Source organism: Lepus europaeus, chromosome 6 (genome assembly GCF_033115175.1).
Source record: "Lepus europaeus isolate LE1 chromosome 6, mLepTim1.pri, whole genome shotgun sequence".
NCBI lineage: Eukaryota > Metazoa > Chordata > Mammalia > Lagomorpha > Leporidae > Lepus > Lepus europaeus.
Genome location: NC_084832.1, coordinates 79,667,947 through 79,692,623, shown reverse-complemented (window position 1 = coordinate 79,692,623; position 24,677 = coordinate 79,667,947). Strand labels below are relative to the sequence as shown.

The 24,677-nt window shown below is 35.7% G+C and overlaps 1 protein-coding gene across 7 annotated transcripts in view; it reads left to right on the top strand.

Annotated features, from left to right (window-relative positions):
• PAN3 (poly(A) specific ribonuclease subunit PAN3) overlaps window positions 1–24,677 on the top strand; it is a 149,584-nt gene that overhangs the window by 91,998 nt on the left and 32,909 nt on the right. For all 7 annotated transcript variants that reach the window (XM_062194432.1, XM_062194428.1, XM_062194427.1 and 4 more), the window contains 3 exons: window positions 16,805–17,052; window positions 20,144–20,248; window positions 21,045–21,102. In XM_062194432.1, coding sequence (XP_062050416.1) covers window positions 16,805–17,052; window positions 20,144–20,248; window positions 21,045–21,102 — 411 coding nt within the window. The remainder of the gene's footprint in view (window positions 1–16,804; window positions 17,053–20,143; window positions 20,249–21,044; window positions 21,103–24,677) is intronic.

The following is a 24,677-nucleotide window of genomic DNA, read 5'->3' as shown; positions in this document are numbered from 1 at the left end:
TTTGAATAAACAGATCACCTCAAAGATGCTGCTTTAAGGACTTTTAAGATTTGCTTTTTCTTTTATTAGGCTAGATCCATGTCTAGTCTATTATTAACTCTGTTGAAGCTTTCATTTATATCTCTCAAACTCTGGACTTGATTCCTGATTTATTGCTGCCATTCTAATACAAGCTGTCATTGCCTGTGTTGCACACTATTCACATTACCTAGTTGATCCACTACCACAGTTCCTTTTTCATAATAGATTAAAAAAAAAACTTGAATTTTTAAAGTCATGGTTTAATTTATATTTCAGTCCAACTATAAACCTACATAATCTGTGTCTTGTGTATGTCTTTAGTCTCTTGCTTTTTCCTTCGTCTACTCAGTTTTGTCTCTATTGGCCTTCCTCAAATATGTCAACACCTTTTGACTCATATTCTTGGCATATGTTGTTCTACCTGTTCTCATGGCTTGTTCTTTCTCCTTTAGGTCTCTGCTAAAATGTCCTTTACAAAATATGGCCTTACATCATAAAGGAAATTTCCCACTATTATCTTCCAGCATGTTACTCTGTTCATTTCCATTTTAGAATTTACTACAATCTGAAGTTTTTGCTTTTGTTTAAACTGAAATGGGAAACCACTGAAATATAACCTCTCTGGGCTGATGTTCAGTAAATATTTCTCAAATTGAAATAATTGAAGAAGGAAATAGTCTCCCTCATCCATGATTTAGTTTTCTGCAGTTTTGTTTACTCTGTAGCCATCCATGGTTTGAAAATACTAAATGAGAAATTCCAGAAATAAGCAGTTCATAAATTTTAATTATTTGCTGATTCACTCCCAAAATGCCCACCTGGCCAACACCCAGTCTCCCCTCTGGGTGGCAGAAACTCATTTACTTGATTCCTCACCATTGCCCCCCAAGGTGTGAGTTGGTGGCAAGTTGGAGTCCAGAGCCAGAGCTACTGTCTTGAACACAGGCACTGTAATCTGTTTTTGAACATTTCAGCCAGTAGGCCAAATGCCCATTCTCGGTTCATGAGTTTTAAATTAAATGTGTTATTCTGAATAATAAGGTGAAATCACACTAGAATGTGAATCTTGCCTGTTAGTAGCATCTCTGTTATCAGATTGGTTGTTGAGCTGTTGTAATATTTGTGTTAAAAATAACCATTTTATTTAATATTGATCCCAAAGTGCAAAATAGTGATACTGACAATATTGATATGCCATAAAGAAGCCATAAAGTGCTTGGTTTACATGAAAAGGAAAAACTCTCTCATAAGGAAAGAGGAAAAAAAAACCATATGCCAAGGTTGCTGAGATCTGCTGTAAGAATGAATCTTATCTGAAGTTATATGGCAAGAAATGGGGCCAGCATTGGCATGGTGGGTAAAGGTGTGACACTGCATACCATTTGGGCACTGAGTCCTAAGTGCTCCACTTTTGATCCAGCTCCCTGCTGATGCACCTAGGAAAGCAGTGGAAGATGGCTCAAGTCCTTGGGCCCCTGCATCCATGTAGAAGACCCGGAAGAAGCTCCTGGCTCCTGGCTTTGGACCAGCCCAGCTCTGTCCGTTGTGGCCATTTGGGGAGTGTACCAGTGGATGAAAGATCTTTTTCTCTCTCTAACTCTGCCTTTCAAATAAATAAATCTTTTGTTTGTTTTTTAAAGAAAGTTATGGCCACAGTGCATGTTAAGTGCATAAGTAAAATGAAAAAGGTATTAAGACATCATTGTTGATACCGTAAGGGTCTTGGAATGCAGTCCCCTCAGATAAAGGAAGGAACTACTATTAAAGCCTATCAAAAAATAAATAAATAAATAAATAAATAAGTCACCAACTTTATTTACTAGGTAAATAATTCTTGTCCCTTTAATTCTACTTTATGAAGGGCCATCTCTGCTATAAAGTACATACCCTGTTTTTTTGAAAGATGTATGTGAATATGGAAAGCTTTTTTCTTAAGTCTGTGACTTTGCATGGATCTTACTCTCCTTGAAGACTCTATTTCTTGAGATTCCACATTTGCATAAATTATATCAGTTGCCTTGTTCCTCAGTGTCAGTTCTGTTTCTCTTGTCATTATTAATATCTCCTGTTTCTATGCTTAGTGTACTTTGATTATCATATTACTTTTTTATATGTCCTTTTTCCTCCACTGAAGTTAAATATTTCTGGAGATATTTTTATTATATTGATTGTGTGATCACACATGGAAACCTACAGTAAATAATAAGGTTTTAGAATTACTTTAGTGAGCTTTGTGGTAGAATATGAACTGTGTGTAAGATCAGGCCTAGACCTTACTTCTTGACTTCCTGAAGTCTTGCTCAGTGCTTTATGTCTTGCAGGGAATTTTCATATGTGGGTACAGGTCAGAATCATCCATGTTACTTTGAAAATCTAGGTCCCCCTGTCCCCATCTATGATGTAGTAAATCAGAAGCCCCAAGTTTGGAGCATTGGCCTTCATCTGTATATATAAGCGTTCACAGGAGATTCTGACATAATGCTTTTTTATTTCCAGAGGAAATTAAAAAGTTTCACATGAAAGAAAATCTGAAGAAAAGTGATATTTATCTGATTTGAATAAATGAGGGTATACAAACAAAAAGAAAATACTTGAAGATGAATTTTAAAGGATGGACAGGATTTCTTTGGATGTTTAAACAGACAGTTGAGGTTTCATGAATTTCATGATTTTTTTTTCCTGTTTTAACCAGTTTAATGAGTATTATAAAGGTTCTCACTCAACCAGTGAACTTTGAAAAAGTAGTTGAATCTGAGGTCAAGACTGACCACGTGTGAAGACAATCCCAGTTAGGCCTGGAACTAGGCCATGGGCCTAGAGCAGATTCTTTGTGTTGAAACAGTCCTGCTGGAGTAGGCAGTAACTGTCAAATGCCCATTGTGGAGATGTCCAGAGTTCCATTGGAGGAGCTGGTATAGGGCAAGGTTGTTACCAGCTTGCACTTTGTTTCAGGTTTTGTTTTTTTTAGATTAGTACTAGTATGTAGTGATTTAATTAGCAGCCCTCTAAAAGTGGCCATGATTGTACATGATAATTTAAACTATCATTATTCATATGGATAGTTCTGTTTCATTGAGCCCTCTTAGTCATTATTTTTATGATGTTACATTTCTTTTCAAAGGCATATTCTTGGAGTCATTTGTGTGATATAGAGAGCATTCATATATGAAATATCTGAAGCGCTTAAGTTTGTGTTAAAAATTAGAAGTGTCAGGCGGGTGAGCAGATAGATTCTCCAGAAACATGGAGAATTAGGTATCTAGGTAAAGAAATTTTTCATACATTTAAAGTGCTTCATTAAATCTTTTAAAATCTTGAAACCTTAAGTTTTATGAATATTTACCATTAGCATCCCAGAGTTTGACATATTGTTTTCTAGGGTTGTCAAACAGTGAGGAGACTAATAAGGGATAAGACAGTAAGAATGGGTTGGAACATCTCTATATACAGGAACTGGCAGCTCAGCTAGCATCAAAAGTCTTTAGGACTTAATTACCTTTCCTGCCTCTAGGGAACCTGTGAATCAGGAGTACCAAAATGTAATTACAGTCTAGGACAGTGATTTTCAAACATTTTTAAAGGTAGCAGAACTCCTGTGAAGTCAAAATAAAATCTTCATACCTAACGTTGAATAGAACAGATAAAACTTTGTTACCGTCTCCCACGTCTGATCTTCTAGGCACTAAGGTTATTGACTGAGAATCAAGAGTTTTTCGTATTACAACTAGAAATGAGATTGAAAATTTTTTATTAGAATATATTTTCATGTTGATTGATCACATTGATAAATTTTTAAAAGAAACATTGTGTTGGTCACCTTCATGATTCTGTCTGGACATAGTCTTGAGTAATGTTTGCTTTATGAAAACCATTTCACCTAATTCTTGTGAAGGACAGAGTGACATTTTAGTGCTTTGAAATGAGCTTGAGTTCTCTGATTCCCTTTCCTAATATTTCTTTTCCTCCTTATTGATAATATCACATTGCTGTAGACAAAATCACTCATGAAATGGAAAGGCTTTCTTGTTTTTGAGCATATCTTGAAGCTCAAAGTCTATGTATATTGGTTTTTTTGTTTTAGACAAATCATTATTTCAGCTCTTGAAACCAAATATGTACTTAACTCCCTTTACCTTTTGATTCAGAGATTTGTAACCTTCCACTTAAGGAATTAGGTAACACTTCAGTAATTTATTGTGTCTGCCATTAAACAAAGCTACTCTAGACAAGTGAATTCCTTCTGGTTGGAGACATTTAAATTCCCTCACCCCAATATACACACAGGAAAGAGGCTTCTCAAAGATAAAACGAAACAAAAAGACTTTGGCTTTCAGAATATGTTCCATTTATATTTCCTGCATATTTTTGGCTCAGCAAAAAACCTTACATTTTATCTGTAGCTTTTCTTATAAATTTTGTTAGCTATTTAACACTCTGCTGTAACTGAGGGAGGGCTTAAACCAAGAACTGCCTGTGGTATTATAGATACCTTCAGTTTATTGGCTACTTCTGTAGTTGAAAGCAAGTTGAACTGTTTTTTTGGACAGAATAAGTTTGTCCTTTTCCACTTGGGTGTTGAAAGAGCTTATGAGCAGTAGCTGTTCTGATTTTTGTTGGTTGTTTTCTCTAGGGAACAAGCTACCCCCTGAGTCAGCACTGGACTTGAAGATAAATCCTACAATTCATGAAACTGACTGATTCGACTAAAGGATGGATAGTTTGGGCAGCGTTGGACAGCTCTATGAGGGGTCTGTTTGTTTAACTGAAGGGATTGTTGAGTTCAGCAACTTTTAACTCCCCTTATCATAAGGGGTTGCTGTTGTGAAAACAGGGTTTTGGAGGAATCAGTTCTGGCAATTAAAATCAGTGTTACTGATTCCATTTCCATTTTATCACCAAACTCCATGAACAATTATTGAAAATGTAGATATTTTGCTGCAACTTGTTGCCAGCAAGAATTTGTATTTCCTGAGAGGTCAGCATAGGAGTTTTGCAGCCTGCTTGTAAAACCAAGTTACCCTTTTTTCACATGGGGTTGTAAATATTTCTCTGAAGTAAACCATTTGGCCTTTGGATTATTTCATATTTGCAGAGGTAGATTGCATTTGTGGTTTGAAAATTTTAGGGTTAAATGGGACTTCACTTGATTAGTAAATATTTTATTAGGTTAGTGAAAAATTTTTATTTCAGTTTATATGCCTTTTTGATACTTAATACTTACAAATTATTAGTAATACAGTTATTCCTTACCTTAAAAATTTAGTTTTATTGGTATCAATCTTTGAGTTAATTAGAGTGATTTTAAATGTTTAATTAAATAGATTTTAAAATCTGAAGCATGAGGAATTTGGGTTACAGAAGGAAAAGTCTTAAGATCTTAAATTTGGGGGCTGTAATAAATCATGTGTGGATACTTAGAATTGTCTTTTTGAAGACTGTAAAACTTTGGAATGTGGGATGACATAGGAAGTATTTTCTCAAAGCTGTATCTGTATCTAATGCATATAATTTTGCTTAAAAATTAGAAGATTGTAAATATATTAGTTTTAGTCATTTGAAATTAGTTGACACAAAATATATAGGGATGATGGGAATTTATATGTATTAGATTTCTTCTAAATACCTTTTATTATTTAGGCAAGAGGTGCAAATAGTCCTGCATCATGGCAGAGCTAGGAGAATTTTATCATAGACAAGTAGACTTATAAACAGTTCAACTTGAGGTTTATTAGCTGTTTGATTAATATGACCTCAAGCATGATGCTCTTAATATTTTTAGCCAATTTTGGTAATTATCTGCAGCATTGAATTTGGACAATGAAATTAGAGAGAAAGAAGTAAAGGCTAATATTATCTTAGCTTTTACTTCCTAATGTTGAGTATTGGATCATGGAGTAGTTTTTTTTATTTTGTACAGTATGTTCTGGGATTAGATTCACAGCAAAAGTATACATATATCTATGTGATACTTGTCCCAGTGTTATCTTTATTTGTGTCCATTTTTTTCAAGTTTCCTTTTCTCATCCCATTTTATGACATAAAAGAGGTGGCAAAAATGTTCCCAAATTGGTATTTTTAGTAAAATACTGACTTTTTCTACTTTAATCTTAATGGCAAGAGCTGAAAGAATTATTGCCATCAGTCCCTCTTGGGCAGAAAAGTGACTAAAACTATAAACAAGGTTATTATAATGTTCTTGGATTCTAAAATGCCATCCAGTAGAACACATTTCATCGATTTTTTTCATCATTAAGTTTAAATTTAAATGACTGAACACATCACTGAAGTATATTCTGCCCCAGCTATCTAATTGTAAGAAAGAGCAGAAAAGCTGGATCTGCTTTTGGCTTGAACAGTGGAAATTTTAAAACATTTTCCCGCGCAGGGTGGGTGTCGTGGTGCAGCGGGTTGTGCTCCGGTTCGTTACCCATGGGGGACACTTGGATAGAGTTTCTGGCTTTGGCTTGTTCTAGCCCAGGCTGTTGCAGGTATTTGAAGATTGAACCAGCAGCTGAAAGAGTCCTCTCTTTCTGTCAGTTTGCCTTTGAAATAAATAGTTAAAAGAAATTTCTTCCTGCAACTATTGACAAATTTACAAATTAAATTCTTAGATTTCTATTGTAAAAGATAATTATGTTTGAAGATGAGTCTTTAAATGGGGTGATTATTATGAAATGAAAATTATTGACTAAGGAATTCTTTCCAAGTTTTAACAATTCATGTATATTACAAAGTGATGATAGTAACTTTAAATTTTAAAATATATTTAATGTTACTCAGATTATAAGAAAGTAACTTTATTGTAGGTAGTTATTATGCATTCAGGCAACTTTTCAACATTTTGTGACTGAATCAAAATAATTGTGAGAAAAAATTTAGTTGTATGTTTTGGTGCATCACTTGTAGAGTACTGTTGCCGTTGATTTCTCAACAATGTTGCAGTGGGTTCGTTTCTGAGAAGAGCAGCGTGGTGGGGGCAGTGGCCACCTTGGCATGGCCTTCTCATTCCACTACAGAGTACTTTTTTTTTCCCCAAGAAACCATTCTTAGCACTCTAGTAAGCTTCAGCTAATGATAGTGTTTTCCTTGCTTTCAAATTGTCAGTCTCTTAAAACTTGTTTTATTTACTTAAAAGTTGAAAAATATCATTGCCTGTTAAAAAGCAGCATAAATGTATATGTTTTATTTATGTACATTTGGCTTTCAATATCTTCCAGAATATTTTTGGGGCTTTTTTTTAGGGCACTTTTTACATCTAGAATATCTGTGTGAGGCTGAAAATATATTTTAAATTTTTATTTAAAGTGTTTCAGTTTGGCACATAGTAATTAAACATATCTATGGGATATAATATGAGAATTTTATATATGTATATAATATGTAATGATCATATAGAGTAAGTAGTATTTCTGTCTTATTTCTTTGTGTTGAGTACCTTTTTTTTTTTTTAATTTAAGATTTATTCATTTCTTTGGAAGGTAGAGTTACAGAGAGCTAGAAGGAGAGATAGAGATCTTCCATCTGCTGGTTCACTCCCCAGATGGCTGCTATTGGCCAGGGCTGGGCTAGGCTGAAGCCAGGAGCTTCTTCCAGATCTCCTGTGTGGGTACAGAAGCCCAGGGACTTGGGCCGTCTTCCTCAGCTTTCCCAGGCGCATTAGCAGGGAGCTGTATCAGATGATTCTATTTCATATTTATTCACCTGAGTAAACTGTTATTCCTAATATTTTATGGATTCTAGTATCTGGAGTATTACATTTTCTGCAAATAATGATAATGTTTTTCTTCCTTTGCAGTCTTTAGAGCGTTTAGTACAGTGTTGTATACAAGTGAACATAGTTGACGTTTTTGTCTTGTCCCTGATTTTAAAATTAATGTTTAAGCTTTTTTTCAAGATAAAGAGATCAGATTTAATGTAGTTCATAAGTACAGTCCGAAGTATATAATGATAATTCCTTTCTATCCTTCCTCTCTCCCTTCCTCCCTCCCCCTTCTTTCTTTACTTCCTTCGGAAAGGAATGTTTTTAATGTTTTCCTATTTAGAATGATCTTTACTGGGAGATCTCAGATACATTTATTTTGAGAGGAAATCTTTTAACTTTGCTGATTGAAGAAAATATTTCTTTTGGAGTTTCCTCAAATGGATTTTCAGTAATGTGATACTTATTCAGTGACCTACTGTGGTCCACAAAGATGAGCAAAATAAAGATTTCCACTTTCATGGAGTTAATAGCTTTCATTTTCATTTTATGACTTTCTCTGTGTAATTGTTTACCATTATGATGGCAATTAAAAAGTTTAACTGATAGACACTGCTAGATTGCCTTCAAGAAGATAGTAGTATATGACAGTATTTGTCATTCACTTTTTTTTTTTTTTTTTTTTTTGACAGAGTGGATAGTGAGAGAGAGAGACAGAAAGGTCTTCCTTTTTGCCGTTGGTTCACCCTCCAATGGCCGCTGCGGCCGGCGCATCTCGCTGATCCGGAGCCAGGAGCCAGGCGCCAGGCGCTTCTCCTGGTCTCCCATGCAGGTACAGGGCCCAAGGACTTGGGCCATCCTCCACTGCCTTCACAGGCCATAGCAGAGAGCTGGCCTGGAAGAGGAGCAACCGGGATAGAATCCGGCGCCCCGACTGGGACTAGAAGCCAGTGTGCCGGTGCCACAAGGCAGAGGATTAGCCTGTTAAGCCGCGCTGGCCCACTTTTCTACTTATTGTCTGTAAGTGTTAACTAGGAAGAGAGCAGTGATAAGGAATAAAGTGGTTTTAGTTTGTATCTCCTTAATTATCAGGGGTTGCAGCCTCTTTTTTTACACTTGAGGTTAGCCAAAAGGCTGAGAAGTGATCAAAGCATCTTTTTTATGTTTGAGACATTTAATTTTGATTAAGTTGGCTAGTTGTATAATTTGTCCATTTTCTTTTGGTTGCTTTCAGTTTTATTAATGACTTTAAGAATGGTGTGGTAAGTAGACTAGCCCTTTATTAAGTGTTACAAATCATCTTTTGCTGTGTAGAAATTTTCAATGTTTTGAAGAAGTTAAATTGATGGACTTTATTTTGACCTATGAAAGTAAAGACATATGTCTTTATAACACGTGAGAGCCTTTTCATTTCTTTTTGTGTACTTAAATATTTAATCTGAATATTCATCTGAAAGTTATGTGTGATGAATCAGATTCACTTTTATTGCGTTTAAACATCTGTTTACCTCTAATCATTGCATTATCTATTGATGGCTAGAAAGTGTTTTCATCTGTTGATGGTAGACTCTTGACTCTTGAGTAGCTGTTGTGTACCTTCTCTGGATTTTGAAGTCACCTTTATCTTACACTTATTTTATCATATGTATTTAAGCTCAGTTGTGGCACTCTATTCTAAAGCTTTGGTCCACTATTCATATCGGACAATTTAAGGCATCCTTATGACTGTAGTTTGGTTACTTTTTAATATCCAGTGGTGATAATACTCTCCTTTTTGCTTTCTTTTATCTTGTTCGCCCCCCTCTCCCTTTCTACATTTGAGCAGGCTGTTCTCAATGTTTATTTAGCGGCTAATTAATTAGGTTGGCTAATTTTAAGATTATGGTTAATGTTTTCATTGTACTAATAAATTTTTAGATTAGGGTAGAATTGACATCTTTAATACAGATATTTATTTCTCTTTGTTCAAGCTTTTATGTTTTTCAGAATTTTAATCTTGTATATTTCTAGTTAAGTTTATGCTTAGAATTTTAATCTGTTTTATTGCTAATTAATTTAAATGGTTTTTTTTTCTAGTATTTCATTACTCTCCCCTTCTATCTGGATTTATAAAATTTTCTTGATTCTTTTTTCTTTTAGCACTGATGAGTATTTTTTGTTATGATAAAATTAACATATCATAAAATTCATCCTTTTAAAGTTTTAATTCAGTATGTTTAAAACATATTAGTATATTCACAGATTGTGTAACCATCATCACTAATTCCATAAAAGAAAACTTTGTACCTAGTAGTAGTCATTTTGTATTTTCCCAATCCCTGGAAAGTACTAATCTACCTTCTGACTTTATAAATTATCTATTCTGGATTTTTTGTATGTGTAGGAAAATATAATATGTGGACTTTCTATGTCTGGCTTCTTCCTCTGTAGTGTTTTCAAGGTTTTTTTATGTCATAACCTGAATTGGTATTTCCTCTTAGGGGGTAGATAATATTCTGTTGAAGGATATGTTACATTTTGTTTACACATTTATTGCTTGATAGACATTTAGATTGTTCCCTCTTTTTAGCGATTACCCATAATGCTACTATGAACATTGATATACAAATTTTCGCATGTTTTCAATTCTGTTCCATAATGTACCTAGTGATAGAATTGTAGTGTAATATGGTATCTACGTTTAACAAATTAAGCAATTGCCAAACTGTTTTCAAAGTGACAACACTGTTTTACTTTTCTGTTGGCAATGTATGAAAGTTCAGTTTCCCCATTTCCTTACTAAGACTTGTTATTATCTATGTATCCATTCTAGTAGGTATGAAATGGAATGTCTTTGTGGGTTTATTTTCTTGTCATTGACTAATGACATTGAGCTTCTGTTTATGTGCTTATTGGCCATTTGTATGTCTTATTTGGTGAAATGTCTATCATAACTTTAATTGTTTTAATTTTTATGTATTTTTTGGAGCAAGCACAATAGCACACATGTTCTCTCATCCAGTAGTTCTTTCTCTAAATGTCCATGCCCACAACAACCAGGGCTGGTTAGGCTGAAACTAAGAGTTGGGAACTCTGTCCATGTCACATGTCACATGGGTACCAGGGACCCAACTACCTGAGGCATCACTGCTGCCTCGATAGTGCAGGTGAGCAGAAAGCTGGAATCGGGAGTAGACCAGGGGCTTGAACCCGGGCACTCTGAAACAGAATGTGGGGCATCCTGACTGGCTGTGAACTGCTAGACTAAGTGCCCGCCCAGTGATAGTTTGTCTCTTTTCTGTTAGGTTTTAAGATTTTCTGTTTCTGTTTCTTTGGTATGTTATAGTTTCACATAATTTGTCAAAGGGGATTTATTTTTTACCTATTCTGTTCAAAACTCTTAAGATTTCTTGAATGAGAATTTTTATGGTGAATTAGTTCTCGAAACTCACAAATTTTTCTTTTTGAATATTATTTATTTATTATTTATTTATCATTTATCTTTAATTTTTCTCTAGGATACTTGTTATGTTTTTTTAAAAGATTTATTTATTTATTTGAAAGTCAGAGTTACACAAAGAGAGAAGGAGAGGCAGAGAGAGAAAGAGAGAGAGAGAGATCTTCCATCCGCTGGTTCATTCCCCAATTGGCTACAACGGCTGGAGCTGCACTGATCTGAAGTCAGGAGTCAGGAGTCTCCTACGGGTCTCCCATGTAGGTGCAGGGCCCAAGGACTTGGGCCATCTTCTACTGCTTTCCCAGGCCACAGCAGAGCTGGATTGGAAGTGGAGCAGCCAGGACTAGAACTGGTTCCCATGTGGGATGCCAGAACTGCAGGTGGCGGCTTAACCTGCTACACCACAGCGACGACACCCTTGTTCTGTTTTATAAGTTTTATTTCTAGGTAATTTCCTCATATCTTTCTGATTTACTGTTTTCCTCTGTGTCTGCTTTGCTGTTTAACTCATCTTTTGAGAATGTTTCTGCTTTAATTTTCATGCTTACATTCTTTAAAGAACCTTGTTTGTTCTGTTGCAGAACATGCATCTTGCTCTGTTTGATTGTTACTTTCATATTGGTCATTTTAGTAGTAACTATATTTTACAAGTTTCTGTCTTCTAGGGTTTCTTGTTGTCAGGATGCTAATTCTCTAGTATATTTACATGGTGATGTTTTTTAAACATTTCTTTACAATAATTATTTTCATTTTATATTTGAAAGATAGAGAGAGGCAGAGATCTTATGTCTTCTGGTTCACTCCCTGAATTCCCAGGCAGCCAGAATATGGGAACACCATTGGTTGAACATCCAGGTTTCTGAGGGCTTTTGCCAGAGCAAATCACCTTTTATACTGATTTCTTATTGGGATTCCTATCAATGGAAGTTCATGTGAAGGTGTTTCCCTAAGTATACATATGTATAGGACAAGCCTGGCATTTCCATTTCCCTTAGGATATCACCTCAAGCTTTAAATCCTCCTCCGTCTTTCTCCCATGACCACTTCCCTTTGGGCCTCTGGGCTGATAACATAGAAATTATCTGGTCCTACATTAACCAATGTTGCAGGTTTTCCAGAGTCCTGGCTTTATACAAGGGTTTTAGTTCCATTCTCCATAATTTAGGGACTCAGGGCTAAACTGCACAAAGTAACCTCTTAGCTCTAAATTCTACTTAAGTTTCATGCTTGTGGTGTGTGTATTATTACTGTTTTTCTTATTTCTGCTTTATTGTTAAATTATCTCACAGTTCTGTGTGGTTATAACATTGGTGAGAGTTGATAGATTTTTGTATTAGTTCTATCTCATTTTCCAGAGTCTTTCACTAATTAGATGTTTGTATTTGGGAAATGTGTTGATTTGTTGTATATTAATTTCTTTGTTACTTCAGTGAATTGTCACTTTTTTTTTTTAACTTTTATTTAATGAATATAAATTTCCAATGTACAGCTTATGGATTACAATGGCTTCCCCCTCCCATAACTTCCCTCCCACCCGCAACCCTCCTCTCTCCCGCTCCCTCTCCCCTTCCATTCACATCAAGATTCATTTTCAATTCTCTTTATATACAGAAGATCAATTTAGTATATATTAAGTAAAGATTTCAATAGTTTGCACCCACATAGAAACACAAAGTGAAACATACTGTTTGAGTACTAGTTATAGCATTAAATCAAAATGTACAGCACATTAAGGACAGAGATCCCACATGAGGAGCAAGTGCACAGTGACTCCTGTTGTTGACTCAACAAATTGACACTCTAGTTTATGGCGCCAGTAACCACCCTAGGCTGTCGTCATGAGTTGCCAAGGCTATGGAAGCCTTCCAAGTTCGCCGACTCTGATCATATCTAGACAAGGTCATAAAAGGGTGAGGATAGTAACCAGTGATCCTAAGAGTGGCATTAACCAGGTCTGAACGATTATACAGCATTAAGTGGGGAAGAGGACCATCAGTACACACAGGTTGAGAGTAGAGTCATTGGAGGTAGAGTAGAGGTTATGATTACGAAGGAATGAGGCCCAAGTTTGCTAGACAGGGTCTAGAACAAAGGATAGAGTCATTATTAGAGGAGCTAAGAAAGGTGCTAAGCTACAATTAAGTTTTCTGATTGAGAGGCAAATAGAACCTGACAGAAGGGGCTTGATAATAATCTGTTGGGCTTTAGGCCTTGTAAGTTGAGAGGCCCAGACCTATCTATCTCTTCACATGGGGTACATCCTAAGGGAGGTGTGGACCTCCTAGGGGAAGGCACTCTGTTGACTTTCATTACTTGGCTGGCCTGGGAGGAGAGCTGGCCAGGTCAAGGCAGGTGGCATCTCTAACGAGAAATTTACAGTTCTGCCTTCAATGTTGCTGACCCTACGTGGCCGTCCCCTCAGCTGCAGTGGTCACTTTGGAAGCTGGGCTGAGTGAAGGGCTTTTCAGCTTAGAGCCAGTAAGATCTGTGGCTCTGACCTGGGCATCCTTCGACTCCAGGGCAGGTCCATTTCCAGTGATCCAACTCTTGGCATAGCTTTGTCCAGGTCTCCCACACAGGTACAGAGGCCCAAGGATTTGGACCATCTTCCATTGCCTCCCAGGCCATTATCAGAGAGCTTCATCAGAAGTGGAGCAGCTGGGACATGAACCAGAGCCTGTATGGGATGCTGGCACTGCAGGCGGTGGCTTAAGCCACAGCGCCTGCCCCTGTGGGCATATAATTAATGAACATGTTATGGTTGTCATCTTCATAATACTAAGTATAAAGTATCTGTCCAAGGAATATGTAGATATTTTACTTAATTATTTAGCATATTTGTAAACGCAGGTGATCCAAGGTAGTGCTGTTTCTGACTAGTTTTGGTGTTTTAGTAATTTGTAGTTTCATTTTTAGCTTCCTATAGAATTTAAGTATCCTTTTAATCTTGTATGTGGTGATGCTTCATATACATGTTTTATTTCGAACACATGTAAATAACTCCAATCAGCCTCAGTTCATATATATATATGCAGAGTTAGAGAGAGAGATTCCATCCACTGGTTCACTCTTCAAATGGCCACAACAGCAGGGGCTGGACTCGGCTAAAGCCAAGAGCCTCTTCCGGGTCTCCCACAGGGGTGCTGGGGCCCATGTACTTGAGCCATCTTCTGCTGTTTCCCAGGTGAATTTTTTGGGAGCTGGATCAGAAGCAAACAGGACCTGAACCAGTGCTCTGATACAGGAGCCTACCTTGCAGACAGTGGGCTTAACCTGCTGCAGCACGACACTTGTCCGTGAATTTTCTTCTTAACCTCACTTAAATCATTTTTAGTAGTCCATTTCTAAGACGTGGGATAGTCTGTCTTATCTTTTGTTTCACTTTATATACCTACTTTGGTGTCAAAATCTTTCCCAACACTCAGTGCTGCACTTACCCCTCCCCACATAGCTTGAGTGATTACTTTGGAGGCTACTGAGAAGTATAATGGAAACAATTTCTGTTCCATCATGTAAGGGATTAGGGACTGGACAGTTGCATGGCATATTGACCAAGAGCACAGATTTTAGAATCAGTGAGACCTGAGTCTGAATCGTGATTCTGTTGTTTTATAATCTGTGTTTGTCCTCCTCAGTGAGATGAGATGAATGTGACATACTAACGCAGTGTGGTTGTGAGAATTTAGACTGAGGCATGTGGAACACTTAGACTGGTGCCTGATATGGGGGAAAAGTTCATGAGTTGTGCCTATACTTGTTGCTGTTACTTAATGTAAAGATAGTAAACATATTTACTCAGTCTTTTCTTGGAAAGGCTTAGAAACTAGGTTTAGGAGAAATTCTCTAAAACATTTCATATTAGATAAGTAGGAGTATTTGTCCTTTGAAAATATACTAAAAAGTTTTGCTGTACGGGTTAATAGTTAAATATATAATGCAGAGTTTGATAAACAGACTTTTGGAAGTTAGAATATTGAAATAAAACTTAGGCTTTTATCTTAATATAATTTTTCATAAGTTTTTTAAGTTAAAGCAGGGTTTTAGGCTTTTGAAGTTTTCTTAGATACATTTAACACATACTTGAAAGTTCCTGGCATATTTTAGTATCTATGTAGTAGACATTGTGTTACAGCAGTAGGAGTACTAGATCAGGAAATTGTGAACTTAGGTTAAAATCCTAATTTTTCTGTTGACTTTGCACATATGTTCTTGGTTAAATACCAAAGCATCCCTATGTCTGTTCTCTGATCTGTACTTTGGTGCTTATAACCTGACTTGCCTTACCTACCTACCAATTTAGTTGCTAAGAAAATCAGATGGAATGATTATGTTGAGGCTCATTAGAAAATGCAGAGAGCTGTTCAGAGAAAATATAAACATTATCTGAAAACTCAGGTCATTTTGGTAAGACAAGTTTTCAGAAAACATTGTGTTGTTGTCTTTTGTCTTACTAGACAAACTCATTTCCCTATTCAGCATAATTCTCTGATCAGCAGCTTTTTGATACTTTCTTTTTCTTAGATTGTAAGGTAGCATATAACTTCAATAATAAAAGATTTTAGTCATTTCCCTACTGGCCAGAAAATACAGTTCCTGAATAAGCTAGTTTATCCAGTAAATATAGTTCTAGATTCCTTTTTCAGTTTCTTCTAGAAACGGATCACTTTCACTAAGCCTTTAATTAAATCTACCTTGTTTTAACTAGTTTGCATTTCATCTGCATCTATGCATATGGTTTGCAGTACATTAATTTCTATTTGAGTGTTTTTGTAACTCATTTCATGTCTTTTATGTGTGACCTGGTCTTGTTTTCTCAGCTAGCTTGGAAACTCCTGAAGGGTAAAAGACAATTGTCATTCTCTTTCCCCACAACAACGTAATAAAACGAGTGCTCTGCACATAATAATTTCTTGTTGGTTGTTAGTATGTGAAACTTGTGCTAAAGCATTATACTGGTATCAGTTGCCCTAATTTTTAAAAAAGTACTTCTGTAGAAATTTCCATTTGTTTTAGATTATGTCTGTTTAGAGTTATGGACAAAAAGTCATCAAAGCGATACACTGCTTGATTTTAAAAATGTGTATTGTCTCAGCTTGGACTTATTTTTTTATCTTCGTCAAGCACTTAATTCTTTTTAAAAGAAATTTTATTTAGTAGATAATTTGCATTTGGATATTACGATATTTGGGGGAATGTGTTTGAATTGTTAGTAGTAACACTTTTAAATGATCCTTAATAAAAAAGTAGTTAGGCCTTTTATAAAAGATTTTTTTTAAACAAAAGACATAATTTTATAGAGTCACTCTTCTGTTATTTCCCATTGTTCCATGAAGCTGATTCATTAAATTTTTGGTGGTTCATACTATTGAAGTTTCTGGTGTAAACTTTAATATGGAGACTTCTTGTAGTAAGCTTGTCAGTTTATTTGGAAATTACTATTATTTGAAAAAAGTAACATTTGCTTTAATCAGTTCTTTTTCTGAAACAAAATGAGATAAAATTATGCCACTTATATTTGTACCTAAAATTTGACAAAGATCAGATGTTTCTTCCAAATGAACATTTGCATTTTATTGCCCAGTTTTGTTTTGTTTTTTTTACTCCACAACCAATGGTTTCATTAAGAAGCTTTTTTATGTCTTCTTCAGGAATGTCACTGTCTGCTGGATCCTCCCCTCTTCATTCCCCCAAGATTACTCCGCATACTTCTCCTGCCCCCAGGAGAAGAAGTCACACTCCGAATCCAGCCAGTTACATGGTGCCTTCTAGTGCCTCTACACCTGCTAATAATCCTGTTTCCCAGAACCCATCTTCTGGTCAGGTGATCCAGAAGGAAACTGTTGGTGGGACAACTTACTTCTATACAGACACGACTCCAGCGCCTTTGACTGGAATGGTATGTCCTCGATAGACAGCAGTTATAGTACTCTTGTTACTGTGATGATGATAATTCCTGCTTGCATCTTTTTATTGTGATGTAAAAAGTATTTCATTTTTTAATTCAATTGAGAATTCTAATCTTAAATTAATCGAGTTTTATCTTTCTAATCTAGTTTTTGGCAAATCCGATTTTAATCAGAAATGAGATTTTGTTCATACTTTATTTTAGTACTTTATAATATGTTTTGCTTATTGCATGTTAGCTGGCATTGATGTTCACTGACATTTGTTTGCTTGTACTGTACAGGTCTAGTTAGAAGGTCAGGAATTAGTATTTTGTTGGTAGTTACTGAAAGCAAACTGATGATTGACTTGCCCCAGATGTAACAGTTATTGTTGGGATCATTGCTAAGTAGGGAGAAGATTCAGATGAAAGTCCTGAATTTGAATGAGTAAGGAGCTGCCAAAGTAGAGAGAGAAGTGAGAGTTATCAAATGGGGAGAGACAGACTCAGAAAAATCATGACCTTGAAGCACAAGAGGAGAAGAATATGTCTAGCAAGAAAGTTTTCTTAGAGTAAATTAGTCGTGTCCAGACAGGGAGAAAGAGCAGGAGCCAGAAATAGATGACGGGGTACAGAGAAGGGAGAGGGGGAGCACTGAGGTGTTACATACATTATTCTTTTCAGCTTCATTATTTTGTCCATGTTCAAAAATTATTTACTCTTGAAAAATAAGTAGTAGATGAAGAGCTCATGTGTAAGGAAGCCAAATTCCATTACAGGAGTGAGGACAGATATAAACCAGAGGCATTTCACAGTCTTAGATGAGAGATTCCTATGGAAAGTATATTTAGATTTCAGTAAACAGATTGGTTCCTTGAGTGGCTTAATAATTTATTTTGATTGCATTTGATTTTTTTTTCTTTTTTTTTTTTTCTTACTAATCCTAAAAGGTGACCAGTGAAAAGACAGGAAATTTCTTTTTGCTTTTAAAAGCCTAGTTCTGCCTTTGTTTTGACTTCTGAATCTTTATACTTTTTTTTTTTTTAAAAGATTTATTTTATTTATATAAAAGAGTTACAGAGAGAGGTAGTGAGAGAGCTAGGTCTTCCATCCACTGGTTCACTCCTCAAGTAGCTGCTATGGACAGAGCTGAGCTGATCCGAGCTAGAAGCCAGAAGCTTCTCCCACGTGGGTGCAGGGGCCCAGGGGCTTTGGCCATCCTCCACTGCTTTCCCAGGCTCATGGGAAGGGAGCTGGATTTGAAGTGGGGCAGCCAGAATCCAAACTGGTGCCCATATGGGATACTGGTGCTGCAGGCTGGTGCCTTAACCTGCTGTGCTACAGCGCTGGTCCCGAATCTTTATACTTCTTTTCTCAGGTATAAAATGAAGATAATGGTTCCTAAACACCTTGTAAGAAATAAATAAAAAAGTTACAGAAGTAGTTGTAATTCCTGTTAGCATATGTTTTAGGAAAATAATAAAATAACTAGCAGTCTTGACGAATTTTGGGTTTTTCTTGTTTGTTGTTTTGGACAGAAATCTTTCACAAGTCAGTTTAGAACTATTTATCAGTAAAAGGTCAAATAATTGAGGTAGAATCCTCTCTTTAGTCCTTTCGAGTAAGGACTCCATCTGTATTTTGCCCTTGTGGAGGATATTATGTTTTATAATTATGCTTTTATTATATTTTATTTTATCACATTTGTAGAAAGAGGAAATTTAGTTAATAAAAAGGTGCTTTTGTCACAAAACTGTTTCTGCTATTTTTACAGAGATTAAATGTGGCACATGTTTTTGTTGTTACCCTTCAAACTACCCTTTAAATTTGCTCTTAGAAAAACCTGAAGTAATTAAGCCAAACTATGTTATCTGATGTAAGGAAACCAAAGCAAGAAAAAAGAGGTGTTATTTTTCCTGCAGATAGAGGATTAAAGGAAACCTTATAAGTGTTGTATACTTATAAGTGTTCTACTTGCGATCTAGAGCAAAATAATTGTTTAAGGGCAACAGAGAACAGCTGAATGGACTTTTAAACGAGGAAAAAAGGTTTGAGTTTTTAAAATGAAAGAATAAAGGAGTAGAAAAGATATTTTAAAATGTGCCTTGAGTTTTGTATCATGGACCAATGATGGGAAGGAGAGGCAGGAGAACAAAGTGATAAGGAAAAGGAGAAGAAAGCAGTATTGTAAGGGTGAGTCCAGTTGGAGAAATAAAAAGATAAGAAGTTGGAAGCCAACTTGGTAATTTTGTCATTGTTTGCTTGAAAGGCAAATATTTACTGCATCATTTGTTCACTTCCCTCTCTGACCTCAAGTAAGTTGGTTCTCTTTGCTATGGCAGGGAGAAGTGCTTAATGTGCAGAGAATGCTTGAATTAGGTGGCCCATTTCCTTATGCCTCTGTGCCCAAACACCTTTCACAGTCTCTTTCTTCCTCTCTCCAATTGCGTTCCAATAATTCCCATACTCTCTTTTTATAAGTGGAAAACATTTCTTCAAAGAGCTAATTTTGTATACTTAATGGAGCCTAAATTTGAGTATATCTAAAAAAAGTTTTCTTCCTCATTAGATTTTTTATTTGACAGATAGAGTTATAGACAGTGAGAGAGAGAGACAAAGGGAAAGGTCTTTCTTCCATTGGTTCACTCCCCAAATGGCCGCTCCGGCGGGCGCTGCGCTGATCCGAAGCCAGGAGCCAGGTGCTTCTTCCTGGTCTCTCATGTGGGCGCAGAGGCCCATGCACTTGGGCCATCCTCCACTGCCCTCCCAGGCCACAGCAGAGAGCTGGACTGGAAGAGGAGCAACTGGGACTAGAACCTGGTGCCCACATGGGATGCCAGTGCCTCAGGCAGAGGATTAACCAAGTGAGCCATGGCGCCAGCCCCATTCCTCATTAGATTTTAAAAATTGATTATTAAAATATAAGACTTTTGAAAGTGAATTCATTCAGAAAATATTGATAGCTATTCTCTGAGATGTTTATCATTTAACAAAAATGTACTCAAAATTTATCAGTCACATGAAACAATGATAATAGCTTATCCACTAAGAAGAATTGGTCATTGCTTCCCTCCCCGCCCCCCCCCCCCCCCCGCCTTTTTAGGTATTTCCAAACTATCATATTTATCCTCCAACTGCACCTCACGTTGCTTACATGCAGCCAAAAGCAAATGCACCTTCCTTCTTCATGGCTGATGAACTCCGACAGGTATGCTTTCATAATTCTTAGTAGAAATACTTAATGTGCTCTAGCAAAGAGAAGAGAAAGAGCTCTTTTCAACTCAAAATGCTGTGCTCAAGCAAATTATTTAGAATGCATAAATTTTAACTGTTTTATTTATTGAAGGAAACCTTTTAAGAAAATCTTAACAATAGCTACTTAAATGGTCCACCTTTGTGTACTTCATATTCTTTTCGATTGAAAGAGTTCTTTGAAGTACTTAAATATTTTATGTGGTTTCCAACCTTCACCTCAATTTTTGCTAATAGGTGTAAATTTAGAGTTGATAGGTTGGTCCAGAAATTGATTTCATTTTAAGTGTTCTAATATTTTTTAAAAATAAATTTTATAAAGTAGCTTAGGGTTTTTTTTTTTTTAAATAGCTAGGAGTTATTTGATAATTCCCAGATTCTTTAAATATTTTTGCTTCACAGATGTAAGTTCTACCAATATAGTAATTTTTTTTTTTAATGAGTTTATCATATGCTTTGGGTTATAGCACAGCTCTTTAAATTTAACCTTAGTCATGGACAGATCTATCTAGTTTTGGGGCTTATATACTTTATCATTTTTAAAAATGTTATTTCATGATGTCTGTATTTAAAAGTACATATACCACAACTATTAATACATTTAGTTATGATAGGAAATCTATATTTCAGAAGCTCTGTTTATCCTAAAATATAAAAAAGCATTTTTAAGATGTTTATTTGAGAAACAGAGAGGGAAGGAGTCAGGTAAGAAACTGCTTTTAGATATCAATATACTTGTTTCCTTTTCTTAGGAGCTGATCAACAGACATTTAATAACAATGGCTCAAATTGATCAAGCAGATATGCCAGGTAAAATGCAAGTTGATTCGTTCTTCCCTTTAAAGGCTGTTATAATACCTATGTAGTACTACTTGTTTCCGTGCAAATTTAAGAACCCCAAGATGCTCCTCATCACTCAGTGTATTTCAGTCAGTCTTACAAAAGACAGTATCCTAGTTAATCAAATGTGTTTTTAGAGTTCGCAGTGATTCACTTCACTATTAACTAGAATAGTTTTGACTTTTGAAACTTAATGAGGGATTTTTAAGTGGAAGGGGAAGGTCTTTATTATTTCCGAGACCACAGTGTGCTAATTAATCTGTGACTTTAATCTCTATGACTTTAATCCTCACATTCTGTGACATGCTATTATCATTTGCATTTCACTTACAAGGAAAACTGAAACTGACAGGTTAAGCAACTTGCCTTTAAGACCAAAAGCTGGTAAATAGTCTGTCAAGACATAGATTTTCCTGACAGTACTCTCAGCATATGTTAAAAATCTCTTTCTCTAGCTTACTCTGTAAAAATTAAATACAGTATAACTTAGCAAAACTTTATAGAAACAATACAGTAAGAATACATTTGCTGCAAAGATAGTATTAAAATACTTGATGATATTCAGGATTCAGCATAGTCCAGTGTCATCCTGATTGATAAAGAATGTAAAGAGATAAAATTAAGGCACATTAAAAGATCAACTCTCAGTAGATTAAGAATTGACATACCTAAGACAAAATTCTTTAACTTTAAAATATAAATGAATAGTTTTAATGTTTTAGTAGGAAAAGATTTTTATATACAGGCCCTAAATATTATTGTCTCTAAAAGAAAATACTGAAAACTATTACTAAATTTAAAACTGTCCAAAGGCACCTATAGTAAAAAGAAAACAAAACTTGGAAGATGTTTGCCTTCCATACAAGTGACCATATAAAAAACCTCTCACATGTCAGTAAGATCACAAACAACTCAAAAGAAAAATGACCAAAAGAGTAGGCATTTCATGAAAGAAGAAACACATATGACTTGTAGGTATGTGAAGAGATGTTGAGTATCCCTGATGAGAGAGGAAATACCAGGAAGATATTTATTTTACTGTCTGGCTGTCTATAGTGTACCAAAATTAACTTCTAATTCTTTTTTCTACAAACTTTTTGAAATTATATTTAAATATTTAATGAAGAAAGTATATTGACATGTGATAATACGTAAGAATCTTAGTAATACAAATTTTAAAAAATGGGCAGAAGACTATATGTGTATATTTATATGTGTATATATAAACATGTATACATATATATTCATGCATATATAACCCACTTTTGTGAAATACATAATAGATGTAATAAAACATATATAAACAGGAAGGGAAGAGAAAGAGAAGAAAGGCAGAGATTGGTACAGTGGGCCATATGGTTAGATGTAAGCTAACGTAAAGATCTGAGCTTTGTTTTGAGTGCCAAGTTTTCAGATTCTTATTACATTATTAAGAATTATTAGCTAAATAACTTACTATTTTATTCCTTTTAGTATTTTTGTTGTTGTGGTTGTTGCTAAGTGAAATGGACACTATGAGAGACAATGACAGGATCAGCCCTTGTCTAGACTGTTGAGGAACAACTTACTATTTTGTTCCTTTAAAAAAAAAAAAGAATTATTAGCTAAATAAAAGCATGCCATGATTTTATCACTAAGTAAAGGTTTGGTTAATTGAACTCTGTAGTTAAGTTCAGACATGGTTTGGTAGTTCTTTCTGCCACTTGTGTAGTTCTGATCTTTTTCATAGGTTGGCTATTGATACTCAAATTTCTTATTTTGACTAATCTTTTTAAAGATTCATTGATTTTATTTGAAAGACAAAGTTACAGAAAGGGAGAGACAGAGAATCTTTAATCTGCTATTTCATTCCCCAAATATCCACAACAGCTTGGGCTGGGCCAGGCCATTTGGGTCTCTACATGGGTGGCAGAGGCCCAAAAACATTGAGTGATCCCTGCTGATAGCTGGATAGAAAGTGGAGCAGCTGGAACTTGAACTGGTAATCATATGAGATGTTGGTGGTGCAGTTGGAGACTTAACTCACTGCACTATAAACCCGACCCCTTTTACTCTTTGATTTTCTTTTCTCTTTTCCATTTCTGTTCTGTACTTCATACTTCCATCAGATTTATACTTCTGAACTATGAAAACATAATCTATTTCCCCTAGATCAGTGAGTCTCAACTAAGAATGATTTTACCCTTAACCTTAAGAGGACTTTTGGCAATGATCAAAACCTTTTTGGATGGTCACCACTGGAAGCAGAATGCTATTGGCATTAGTGGATAGAGGCCAGGGATGTTACTGAACATCCTACAACAAACTATGATTCAGTCCAAGATACTATTGTCTGAGATGGAGAAACCCTGCTGTGGATTTACCAGCTTATCATGTATATGCTTTTTGAGGGGAAGTGTGCTTATATAGAAAACAAAAACTAAGGTTTTTTTTTTGTGTGTGTGCTATCTGGTACAACTTGGTTGTAGTCTAAAAGTTTATTATGCCTATTTTAGATATACTCTTCCAACTTGATTTTCTTTTTTGCTTTTCAAAGAACTCTAGCATACTCACAGTAATCATTTTAATGCCTAACAGTGATTGAAGCACCCCTTTATTCGTGCTTATTTATGTGTATTTATTAAATTGAACTACAAACAAGGAAGAACACTGGTTTCTCTACCGAGGAAGAGGGAAGTTGGATTTCTACTAGATGAAGCCTATATGATTTTTGTAATGCTGTTCATTACCTACAGTGTACCAGGTTGTAAAATAGCTTCCCCAAAATCAGAATCCAACACCCAAGGATTATCCTTTGGATAACATTTAAGTTTTCCACTGAAGCACAGATTTTTTTTCCTGCACTGTAGAATTCAATATGACTTGCTTGAAAAGTGGTCAGAGAATACAGGTGGTGAAAGCATTACAGTCTAGCTAGTTGTGTCCCTCCTCCGGTCTCCTGTCACGTGGTGATATGAACATCACTGTTTGACATAATAAATCTCAAGTCCTCAGGGCATTTAAATTTCCCTAGGATGTCATTGCATCTGTTTTAGCTTTGTCTTCCTTCTCCACCTCCTTTGTGGCACTCACACACACACATGTGCTCCTACCAAATGAAATCTCTCCCTCCCTGAACACAGTGTACACATGTAGGCCTTCTTTGTTGTTGTTCTGTTTACTCCCTTACCATGAAGCACCTTTTTCTACTTCTTTTTAGCCTCTTGAAAGCAGTGTTACCCTTCATTTTGTAATAAGAAATGCAGATTACCCTGTGAGGTCTTTCCTAATATTCTTGGGAATGGCTACCTCCCCATTATTTCCTTAGCATTGTAGTTCTCAAAGTATGGTCCTTAGGCAAGCAGCAACAATTCCATTAGTGTGTAGGAACTTGTTAGAATTATAAATTCCTAGATTCTGCTTCCGACTTGCTGATTCAGGTGGGGCCCAGCAAGCTGTCTTTGTACAAGACTCTTGTCACCCTAATGGAATGCTAAATTTAGGAGCCAGTGCCATGGTGAATCTCTATTTTAATAGCTGTTTTTATAGTATTATTTTTTTTTAAG